Raw genomic sequence first — 10,927 nt, 5'->3', positions numbered from 1 at the left:
TTGTAGGTGTGCATACTTCCACTGCGGATTTAAATTTTCAAAGAAGTCTAGGGTGTTAGGTCTGGAGGTTTCCCCAAGGTTTTCCGCAGATGAGCAAATGGGCCTAGAGGTGGACGAAGGGCCCAGACGTGAGCAAAGGGTGGCAGCAAGCCCGGACCCAAGCGACGCGGCGAAAGCACAGCGACCCCACCCTCGCCAGGTGCAGCGCCGTCTCCGCCTCAGAGTCCTGCGTTGCCTGGCAACCGGTCTCCCTGGAGACGCGAGACGCTGAGCCCAGGGCCAGAGCTTGCGGGGCGCACGGAGCCCCCAGGCCTCATGGCGCAGAAACCGCTCAGCACCGCGGCGGCTGAACGCATGAACCTTGTGGCTCAGGATGAGATCTGGTAACGCCTGGGATCCGGTAACGCGGTGGGCTCCTGCTCTCACCAGAAGTGTCCACATCTGGGGTGTCAGTTTCCCCACCAAGTCCAGGAGGTGGTCGACCACTAACTTCGAGGGGCCGAGGGGCGTGCGCTGAGGATGGTCAGGGGCCTTGAGGAAAGGGGTCAATCTTAGGGACATGAGAGCGACAGGAGGGCCTTTCTCCCTCTCCTTCTCCCTCTCCTGTTGGGCCCAACACGATGTGAGAGATTGGCTTTCAACAATCAGCAGAGATTTGCTTGTTGAAATCCAACTAACGTGTTCATGTTTTCTGTTTTCTTTTTTTTTTTCTTCAGACCTCAGAATCCAACCAGAACCTGTTCATGTTTTTAAGACTGATGATTTTTTTTTTTTTTTTTTTTGAGATGGAGTCTTGCTCTGTCGTCCAGGCTGGAGTGCAGTAGCACGATCTTGGCTCGCTGCAACCTCTGCCTCCTGGGTTCAAGCAATTTTCTGCCTCAGCTTCCCGAGGAGCTGGGATTACAGGCGCCCGCCACCACGCCCGGCTAATTTTTTTTGTATTTTTAGTAGAGACGGGCTTTCACCATCTTGGCCAGGCATGTCTTGAACTCCTGACGTCGTGATCCACCCGCCTCAGCCTCCCAAAGTGCTGAGATTACAGGCGTTGAGTCACCGCGCCTGGCCAAATTTTTTTTTAAAAAAAGAAAGCAAAATGCTAATATTTGTTAAATTTGAATGAAATACATGAAAATCCCTTGATTTTCCTGGGTTTTTCAGTAATATATTTTAACTTTAAAGATAGATCCATTTTCTAAAAGATATCTGTCTAGCAGACATTTGTCATGGATATTTTAATTGGCATGCTATCTGCTACGTATTATTGCATCTCTTTGAAGGTTTAACTCATATGGGAAGTTACTGATTTAGATGCAAATGACTAACTTGTAGTAACAATAAAACATACTTGTTTACCTTCTAAACTTCAGTTATCCTATTTACCCTCTCTATAATTTTTACCATTTCCTTGTAAAACCTATATTAGTCACTTCATATGTGCCTTTAAATTGTTTTCACCTGATGAATTTATTTTATGGAAAACTTTATATCACTCTCATAAATAGAAAACCTTTATCATTTGGCATAAAATGCACAACTACTTTTTACAAAATCTTTATCCAAGCGTCCCGATAGGAGATGCTACCACAGCAGGATCTGTTCCCTCTGTCTGAAATGCCCCTTCCTCTCTTCTTCACCAGACAAACTTCTGCTCATCCTTCAAGACCCAAATCTAAATGACCCCTCCTCTTTGAACAGGGCCTGTGGCTACTGAACACTTAAATTGTAACTGGTCCAAATTGGGTTAAGCCGTAAGTGTAAACTGCACAACAAATTACAAAGATTTATTTTATAAAAAGATGATTTAAATGACTGTCAGCCAGGTGTGGTGGCTCACACCTGTAATCCCAGCTACTTAGGAGGCTGAGGCAGGAGATTTGCTTGAACCTAGGAGGCGGAGGTTGCAGTGAACCTAGATGGTGCCATTGCACTCCATCCTGGGCAAAAAAAGGCGAAACTCCATCAAAAAAAAAAAAAAAAAAAAGACCGTCACCTGTTTATTCTTATGTTCTTTTCAATGTAGTTACTAGAACATTTAAAATTGTGTATGCAGCTCATGTTTGTGGCTTATGTTACATCTTGATTGAAGTAGCCTCTGCCTTAGATGCTCACTGCCCAGGGCAAAGAGTTGACCAGGGCCTCCAGAAATGTGGGGTGGGGATATGCTGATATTGATTCCAAAATATAAGAAACTAGAAAACTCAAAATGACTGAATGTTTAATTCCATGTTTGCAAAATGTGGCACGTGGGCTCATCTACTGCAATGCCACTCAGCTCGTGGGTAGTTAGATATAAACGATATTAACATGGAGCAAAAGCAAGGCCAGATTAGGGTGGGGCAAGTGAGGCACTTGGGCTGCAATAGTTAGGAAATGCTCCATGTCAAGGTTATGCAGATGCTGTCTCTGCACTTGCAGGAAGCAGGGAGTGAGGGCCTCCTCTACTTTTGCACCTCCTCAAATTTTGAGTCATAAGGGCCTCCAAAATAAGAGGTCTGGTACCTAGAAGTCTCCTCAGGCAGAATCGGCCCCCGGACTGGCCCTTACCCAGCATACCCTCCCAGCCAACCAGCATCTCTCTTTGGTTAGCCGTGTGTCTCCCTTGCTGGTGGGAGGTGCTCAGTGTCGGAGGTGCTCACGCTCTCTGGCTCCTCACTCCGTCCCTGGTGCAGAACCACTACCCAGTCAATGTTCGTGGAGAATGGAAACGTCCCCCACAGACCTCTTGAACCTTTTTCCATGTTGCCCAGCACTCAGGAACTTTCTTTTTCAGGAAATACCGTCTGAAGGCTGAATCGGAAGCACGGCAAAACTGGCCCCAGAGCTGGGGGTTTTTAACAACCCCTTTTGAGGAGGTAAATATAAATTGTGTGAGCTCCGAGGTTATAGAATCAATCATTTCAAAGCATGAATGATTACAAAGTCTATAATTTGCAAGAATAAAATTAAAGAGCATGTTGTAGGCAAAGATCACTAACTCCTAAACCAGAAGCTTCCCGCCTTTCACAGATTCCTAGGCACTGACCACATGCCAGGCGTGTTCTAGGTGCTTCGGCAGAACCAGCTGATCAAATCTGGACAAGAACCCCGGTGCAGAGATAGGTGCTGTTTTATGCCCATTTACAAATTAGGAAATTGAGCTCTAAGACCTGCAAAGTCACACAACCGATAAGGACCACACTCAGGTGAGAAGCAAGTGGGTCTGATGTCACAGCCACCTGATCTCAGACTTCCCATCTGTAAAGTGGGATGAGAGTCCTCACCTGCCTAACTGAGCGACTGTGAGGTGCAGATACAAGAAGGCCATGGACACCTCGCCTGGCCTAGAGGCCAAGTGACATATGAGGGATTCTTGGGAAAATGCTGTCGGTATTCCCTAAAGATCGCAAGTCCAGAAGTCTACAGGGACCAGCTAGGTGATAGAAACAGGAGACAGGGCCAAGCATAATTAATCAGAAGGGGTGGGGACTCAGGTAAAGAGGCCACTGGTCCTGTCCAAAGAGGCAGCCAGCATGAGCCCAGCCAAGTGCAACCATATGGGAAAGCCAAGTGCATATTCCCATCACTCAAGGGAGTCGAGAAAGCCAGATGTTTACCTGAAATTTTCTCAGTCTAGAATGAAATGCTTATGTGGGTTGTGGTGGGGTGGTGGCCACCAATCTGCAACCTCTCAAACTTCAGGACAGAACACAAGAGATGCAGAATTAATTAAAACACCACATCAGTCAAAGTATCCATGATTCACAGCAGTGTAAACCCCATTTGTAATTCATCCCACTCTACTAGCTTTGAAATTATGCTGTTCTTAATGAGGGTGTTTTTAATTCTTAGAGAGTTCCACAATTTGAAATTTTATGCATAGAATGAGTTCTTAGTAATATAATATGCATAAAGAGTCTATATTAATATTCTTTATATGTAATTAAATTGGGTTTTCAAAAAGCTTGATATTGCTTGAGAAATTAAAAAGGGGAGTGGAGGCTCTCCTCTAATATTTTAAAGTTTGGTCCTGAAAACTTTTTGGCATTTTTTGTTAGTTTGTTTGTTGTTGTTTGAGACAGGGTCTGGATCTGTCACCCAGGCTGGAGTGCAGTGGCAAGATCTCAGCTCACTGCAGCATCCACGTCCAGGCTCAAGCCATCCTGTCACCTTGGCTCCCAAGTAGCTGGGACCACAGGCACCCGCCACCACGCCCAGCTAATTTTTGTATTTTTTGTAGAGATGGGGTCTTGCTAAGTTGCCGAGGCTGGTCTTGAACTCCTGAGCTCAAGCAATCCTTCCACCTCGGCATCCCAAAGTGTTGGGATTACAGGCATGAGCCACCACACTCAACCCTTTTTGGCATTTTAAAATTTGAGTCCATAACTGGTAACATTTTCTCAAATTCCCCCACAGGGGATGTAAATTAGGAGGCTGTGGTGAGCAGCAGGAAGGGATGGAGATGTGTCTCGGCTTTGGGTGCAGCAGGCTGCGTTGAGGTCCCCACCCTACTTTCCTAACGGTGTAACTAAGACACCATTTCCATGCCCCACTTCTGTGTCTATAAAATGTGCCTTCTAGGGGAAGCAATGGGGAGGACACTTGCCCCAGCTTCACCCCGAGGCTTCCCATCTCTGGGGATTCTGTTTCAGTTGATCAAGTGTGAAGAAGACCTCCCCACCCCAAAGCCCAAAATCGAGCTTCCTGAGCGTTTCCGCATCCGGCCGGTGACCCCAGTAGAGAAGTACATCAAGGTTCGAAACTTTGTTTTTAAATACTCATTTTCCTAAGTAAGAAATAAGCCCCAATGGAAACTGATGGCTCCAGATGTGCAAAGCCAGCACTGAAGGTAAGAGCACAGCGGTGCCAGGTGCAGAGTCCAGGTCCACGCCCTTCCCAAACCCAGCATGGGAAACATGCCAGGCTAAAGTCTACACGTGCGAGCGCCATGACCTCCTGCTCTGCAGAAGCAGAGAGAAGGCAGGAAAATGGGGTCTTCATGCGTTCTTTCAGCAAACATTTCCAGGATGTGGGCAGGAAGGCAGGGCAGACCCAGGCAGGGACTCTGGAATCAAACCACCAGATCCCTGTGCTTAGAGGCGCCTCACCTTCTGTGTGGTCTTGTGCAAGTGGCTTGACCTCTCTGTGTCTCCCCTGCCTCTCTTATACAATGGGGGTTAATGAAGCACCTACTTCAGGGAGTGCCATCAGGGTTCAGCGGGCTGCCCAGCATGTTTAGAGAGTGCCGATGACAGTCAGCTATTACTAAGGTGCCACAGCTTGGTTGGGAAAACAGTAATGAACAAGAAGACAAGACCCCAGCCCACATGTCTGGGTCCAGAGAACCAACGTTAACCAAGAAAATCAAAACCATTTGGATACGCTGTGCTAGCACCATGGAGGAAACAGGCTGGTGGTGTGTCACAGGATAAGAGAGGGCAGGGTGGTCAGGGAAGGTGCCCTTTGAGCTGAGGACTGAAGGATGACCAGGCACCAGCCCTAGGAAAAGTATTCTAGGCACAGGGAACAGCATGTACAAAAGCCCTGAGGCAGAAGACAGGCTGCTATGTTTCAGGAACAGCAAGGCAAGGCGATGTGGCGGGAGCTTGGGTGGAGGGTGGGGGCAGGAGGAGAAGGTGCGGGTGGAGAAGGGATGTGAGTGGAGAAGTGGGCAGGCTAGAAGAAGGAGTTGCAATTGGAGCCCGATTTAGAGCAGAAGCCGCTGGAGGGTTGTAAGTAGGGACGTGGAAAGGCGAGACCTGCCTATTGGAAAGATGGCTCTGGTTGCTAAGTGGAGAAAAGATTGTGGGGAGAGGGACAGGAGTGACCGGGCCAAACCCAGAGAAGAGAGGCCTTAGACGATGCTCTCACCTGAAGCCTACACCGCAGCGGACACGGCTCAGATCCCTCTAGAAACTGTTGAGCTCCATATGTCTCATGGGTCTGTCATTTTGGCCGGGAGTTCTGCCCTCTGCCGAGCTATGGAGAAGGTGGTTCTGCGTGCGGAAGGGGAGAGCAGGTGAAAACCCAAGATGAAGGCCGCAGGGCAGGGGGAGTTCAGCTGCAGCCCTTTGCCTGGCATGCTTGTGGTCTGATGGGGTAGCTGGCACGCAGTGAGCATTTGGGTGGTATGCATCTGTGAGCCCCAACGAATGAATGAATGAATGAGCTCCACTGAGTTATGTTGACAGTTTTTCCTCCAAATATAAAGCAATATCGAGTCACTGCTAAAAATTATTTAGAAATATAGCAAAATATAAGATAATTAAAACCCGCATATAGACTCTTACCCATGATTAACATTTTGAGGGAGTTCCTTCCAGAGGTTTTCCTACACATCCCTTGACCTGTAAGAGTAACCACCCCACCAGCTCAAGCTCTTATTATTATCTCTTAGCCGCTCACCGTGCTGACTGCTTTACATGGGGTGTCTCATCTTATTCCACTGCAGCCCCAGATATTATCATCCTCAAACCGATTTTGCAGATGGGAAAGCTGAAGCTAAAAAAAGCTGAATTCCTTTCTCTGGCCACACAGCAAGTGTGTCTGATTCCAGAGCCCTGCTTTTAAATGTTACCCTCAAATATTCCTCAAATGTATGTTCATGTATATGTATATACACACTTGTACACACACACACATACTTTTTAGGTATATGTTTACAAATCAAATTACACAGGCTGCTTTGTAATCTCATTTTTCCACCTACAACATACCCTGGACATCTTTCCATGCAGTTTAAAAAAGCACTCTAAATCGCTATTATATTAATGGCTGTGTTTTTCTCCACTGTGTGGACCTGTCATAATTTATTTAACCATCCCCCTATCCCTGGCCATCGAGGTTGTATCCAGCATGAGATTTGGGAGAATAACCCTGCAAGGAACACCCTTGTAGACGCAGCAATTTGCTCTGGGTCCGTAATTTTCTTGGTATTAGTGCCTACAAAGGTGATTGTTCAGATGAAATGCACACATTTAAGGAGCTCGCTCTCCTGTGGCCTAGAACACTGGGCTGGCCAGAAAACAGAGGAAGAGAGACTGGGATATAGGTCGGACATTTTTCCAGAGCTGGGCTTTAATTCTGCCAACTCCCTGCCTCCACCTGCCTCCATCCCAAGAATACGGTGGCATTGGATCTGCTTAGTGTCTGTAATGTCCCTCACCCACACGCTGTCCCCACAGATCCCTTGCCTGCCCATGAGACTGGACTTTCCCTCTGCCACCAGGGCCCCTGGGCCTGCTCTGCACAACCACAGTTATTCCCTTTCCAAAGAAAGCGCCCCCACCTAGATACCAGAGAGGTGCCCCTCCTGGAGGATGGGAAACAGGGAGGAACCATCCAGGCACCAGAACAAACCAAAACATGGTTTTCTCCTGTGAGACACTCCTGTCTAGGAGCAAGGGCCAGCTCTTAAAGCCACACTCACCAGACAGAGCCCGTGGGGTGGCAGGGGTACAGACAAGAACCTTGATTCAGGTGAGAAAGGTCCCCAGCCTCTGCTTCCCTCCAAACTTCCTTTCTTGCCCAAGAAATGGTAATGGTGGCCAGACGCAGTGGCTCACGCCTGTAATCCCAGCACTTTGGGAGGCCGAAACAGGAGGATCACAAGGTCAGGAGATTGAGACCATCCTGGCTAACATGGTGAAACCCCATCTCTACTAAAACTATAAAAAAATTAGCCGGGCGTGGTGGCGGGCACCTGTAGTCCCAGCTACTCAGGAGGCTGAGGCAGGAGAACGACATGAACCTGGGAGGTGGAGCTTGCAGTGAGCCGAGATCGCGCCACTGCACTCCAGCCTGGGCGACAGAGCAAGACTCCGTCTCAAAAAAAAAAAAAAAAAAATGGTAACTGGTTTTCTTCTTCCACCTTCCCATCCTCTCATTGGTGACCAGAGCCTTTAAAAATGTATTTATTTTTAATAGGTAACCTTGATACCTAAAAGGGCATCTGATGAGATGCCTCCCTCCCTCTGACCCCTGGAGCCACTGTCACCCACTTGTCATGCACTCTTTCATAGACAAGGACATCCACGGGCCTCTGGCCTCATTTTCTTATTACACAGCTTGTACCATACTTTAAATAGTTTTGTGCACCTCTTTTCTCTTAGAAGTTTATCTCATCCTTCTAAATCATTGCAAGGCACACCACGGTGTGGACGGGCCATAGTGAATGAGCCTCCGTGGGTGGATATGCAGCTTATTTCCAATCGTCTGCTATTACAAACAGCTCCGCAAGGCATCCCTTGCACCACCATGGGTGTGTATGTGTGTAGCTATCAGGATATTTTGGAATGAATGCCTCAGAGTAGATTGTTGGGTCAAAGGGTGTTTGCATCAGCACTTTCAAAAGATAATTGCCAGGCTGGGCATGGTGGCTCATGCCTATAATCCCAACACTTTGGGAGGCCAAGGCAGGTGGATCAACTGAGGTCAAGAGTTCGAGACCAGCCTGGCCAACATGGTGAAACCCCGTCTCTACTAAAAATACAAAAATTAGCTGGGCATGATGGCACTTACCTGTAATCCCAGCCACTCGGGAGCTGAGGCAAGAGAATCACTTGAACCCAGGAGGCAGAGGTTTCAGTGAACTGAGATTGCACCATTGCACTCTAGCCTGGATGACAGAGCAAGACTCCATCTCAAAAAAGAAAAGAAAGATAATTGCCATATCGCCCTTGCTCCTATAATGCCCTTGTTAATGGTGGTGTTTTCATCTTTTTGCCCCTCTGCTGGGTGAAACATGATGTGTCACAGTGGATTTCAACTGCATTTCTTTTACAAGTTAGATAAAGACTTGGAAGTTAGTCTGTGTGCTCCCAAAGGCCTGGCTGGACAAACAGCTTTGAGAGCTGCTTCCCTTCTGAACAATTCTTCTTGTAGCTGGTTCAAGGAAGCTTTGGCCCCTCTGGCATTCGTTGATGACCCGCCCTACATGTAGCCTTGCAGGAGACTAATTTTAGGAGTTCATCAAGAACATATGTTAAGGGGTTTCGTCCACCAGCAGCAGCCAGCCCACTCGGGACCATCCCCTTCTGCCACCGCCTCACCGTCAGGTTCCATTAGTAAAAGTGAACTCATAACCCCAAGCATATTAAACCTCTTTATCTCAGTTCTTCTGCTAGAACAAATGTCCCGCACTGTTGCCTTTGTTCAAATCCCCTTATGCAGAGCAGATTATTTCAAAGGAAGGGGAAAACCTGCCTAAACGTTTACCCTCATTTTCCAAAAATGTCAAATCTGTCCAAGGAATTGACAAATGAAGTTGTGTTTTTTCATTCCAGATAGAAGCCCATTTTCCTTTTGGTTTTGAAAAGTAAATTCAGCTGCTTTTCATTCCTGTGATCTCCACAGTTTGGAGTGTGTGTGTATATACAGATGCATTTTGTAGAGCCTTCTCATCAAAACAGGGTGATGTACACCTGCCACCATGGCATCTGACAATAGTGCCATATATTTTATAAAAGGCAGTGAAAACTGTAGCACTTGATATTTCTGCATCTTTTTTTCTCTTTGCTTTCTTACCAAATAAAAATTATTTTGCTGGAAGTCATGAATTAAATATGTTAGGCATTACACGATAAAGAAACATGTCTGATGTTCCTCACTTCCAGGAAAGATGAGAGCCTCTGAGTCCAGCTGATTGGAATGTGCTTGTTTTCAGTACACATCAGGGAGGCTGGCTTCCCTTTCTGTCTTTTCCACCCCTGCCTCACATGCCAATGCTGGGTGCCTCGTGTCTCTGTGGCCGAAGGTCACTAAATCCCCTGCATTTCCATTTCAGGTCCTTCCGTCCCCTCCAGTCCCACAGACCACCCAGGGCTTCATTGGCTGGAGATCTGCAGTGCCAGGCCTGAACAAGTGCCTAGAGCTCGACAATGAGATCAGAAGCTGCAAAGGTGCTTTTGCGCGAGAGCTGTGCTGGCCCAAGCAGGGCGTGCACTGAATCCAGATGGAGCTCTGCCCAGGGGTGCTGCATGTCGGTCACCAGGCACCCGGGGCCATACCAGGGAAAGGAAGAGCTCCCCTGAATCCCAAGGACACAGTTCCCTGCATACTTGCTCATGGGATGTTGCAAAGAACACAAAGTGTGCCTTAGACATTCTCAACTCATCCACGTCTCCCTTCCAGAATGTTCACATCCACACCCATTCTTGGCTAATGTAATGAATAAGGCTTCTCTCATTTGTTTTTGATATCTTGGGAATTTCTATGCAGGGCTTTAAAAAAAATAATAAGTGATTCAATTTTAAAAATATTTGTCTAGGTCCTTCAATGTAGCTTTTCATTGCACCTATCACCATCCTTATTTATAATGAACTTGTTGATCAGGTGGTTCTCTATCCAGATATCCCTGGACCTGTTTTTCAGGAAGAATAATACACTTAGAGAATCCCTTGGCTCTCCTTGCTCAAGATATTTGCAATAAGTTAACAGCTTTAAAGGCAGAACTGAGTTCAAAATTTGCCACTGGGTGTAGATTCACAGGAGAAAAATGGGTTTCCCAATCCCTCTAAAAAAACCATTGCTGCTGACCTGTCCCAGCCACCCCCAGTCCAGCACAGAAAGCTCCAGGCTGCCCAACTGGGTCATTTTCCTTCCCTGAGTACATCAACACCACAGTTACCATTTTCTTTCTAAACACTGTCTAGCTGTCTCTCTTCTCCTACTCCTACAAATGGGGGCTGGGGGCATGGAGTGTCCAGCTGGCCAGAAGGAAAAGCCAGCATGCCCTCAGGCCTCATGAACTGGACCCCAAAAAGTAGGAGAGCAGAGTTTGCAGCAGCCCGTGGGAGCTGGTTTGTGTTTCATTTCCAAGGAGTAGGGGGTTGGCGTGCTCTTCAGACCCGGCATAGACAGGGCAGGAGGGGCTGTGTTCAGTTACCCACCCTCCATGGAAGCACGGGCCTTCCTCCCCTTTGTTGGTCAGGCCTCACTGTTCCTGGGATGG

General features: G+C 47.4%; 1 protein-coding gene across 1 annotated transcript; it reads left to right on the top strand.

Annotated features, from left to right (window-relative positions):
- The first annotated feature begins 253 nt into the window (after positions 1-253).
- CIMIP1 (ciliary microtubule inner protein 1) lies at positions 254-10,234 on the top strand. The gene is made up of 4 exons (XM_032142534.2): positions 254-383; positions 2,771-2,852; positions 4,629-4,730; positions 9,761-10,234. Exons 1-4 carry the CDS (start codon positions 316-318, stop codon positions 9,920-9,922), a joined length of 414 nt encoding a protein of 137 aa, XP_031998425.1. The 5' UTR covers positions 254-315; the 3' UTR covers positions 9,923-10,234.
- The last annotated feature ends 693 nt before the right edge of the window (positions 10,235-10,927 follow it).

The sequence above is a fragment of the Hylobates moloch genome, unplaced genomic scaffold (genome assembly GCF_009828535.3).
Source record: "Hylobates moloch isolate HMO894 unplaced genomic scaffold, HMol_V3 SCAFFOLD_21, whole genome shotgun sequence".
NCBI classification, from domain to species: Eukaryota; Metazoa; Chordata; class Mammalia; order Primates; family Hylobatidae; genus Hylobates; species Hylobates moloch.
Note: the sequence above shows the minus strand (reverse complement) of the source record. Positions and strands in the feature narration are given on the sequence as shown.

Excerpts from the sequence above, each read along its gene's own strand:
- CIMIP1 (XM_032142534.2), top strand. The coding sequence starts at position 316 with ATGGCGCAGAAACCGCTCAGCACCGCGGCGGCTGAACGCATGAACCTT. Across the intron at positions 2,853-4,628 it reads TAACAACCCCTTTTGAGGAG|TTGATCAAGTGTGAAGAAGA; the intron begins GTAAATATAAAT and ends ATTCTGTTTCAG. Across the intron at positions 4,731-9,760 it reads CAGTAGAGAAGTACATCAAG|GTCCTTCCGTCCCCTCCAGT; the intron begins GTTCGAAACTTT and ends TTTCCATTTCAG.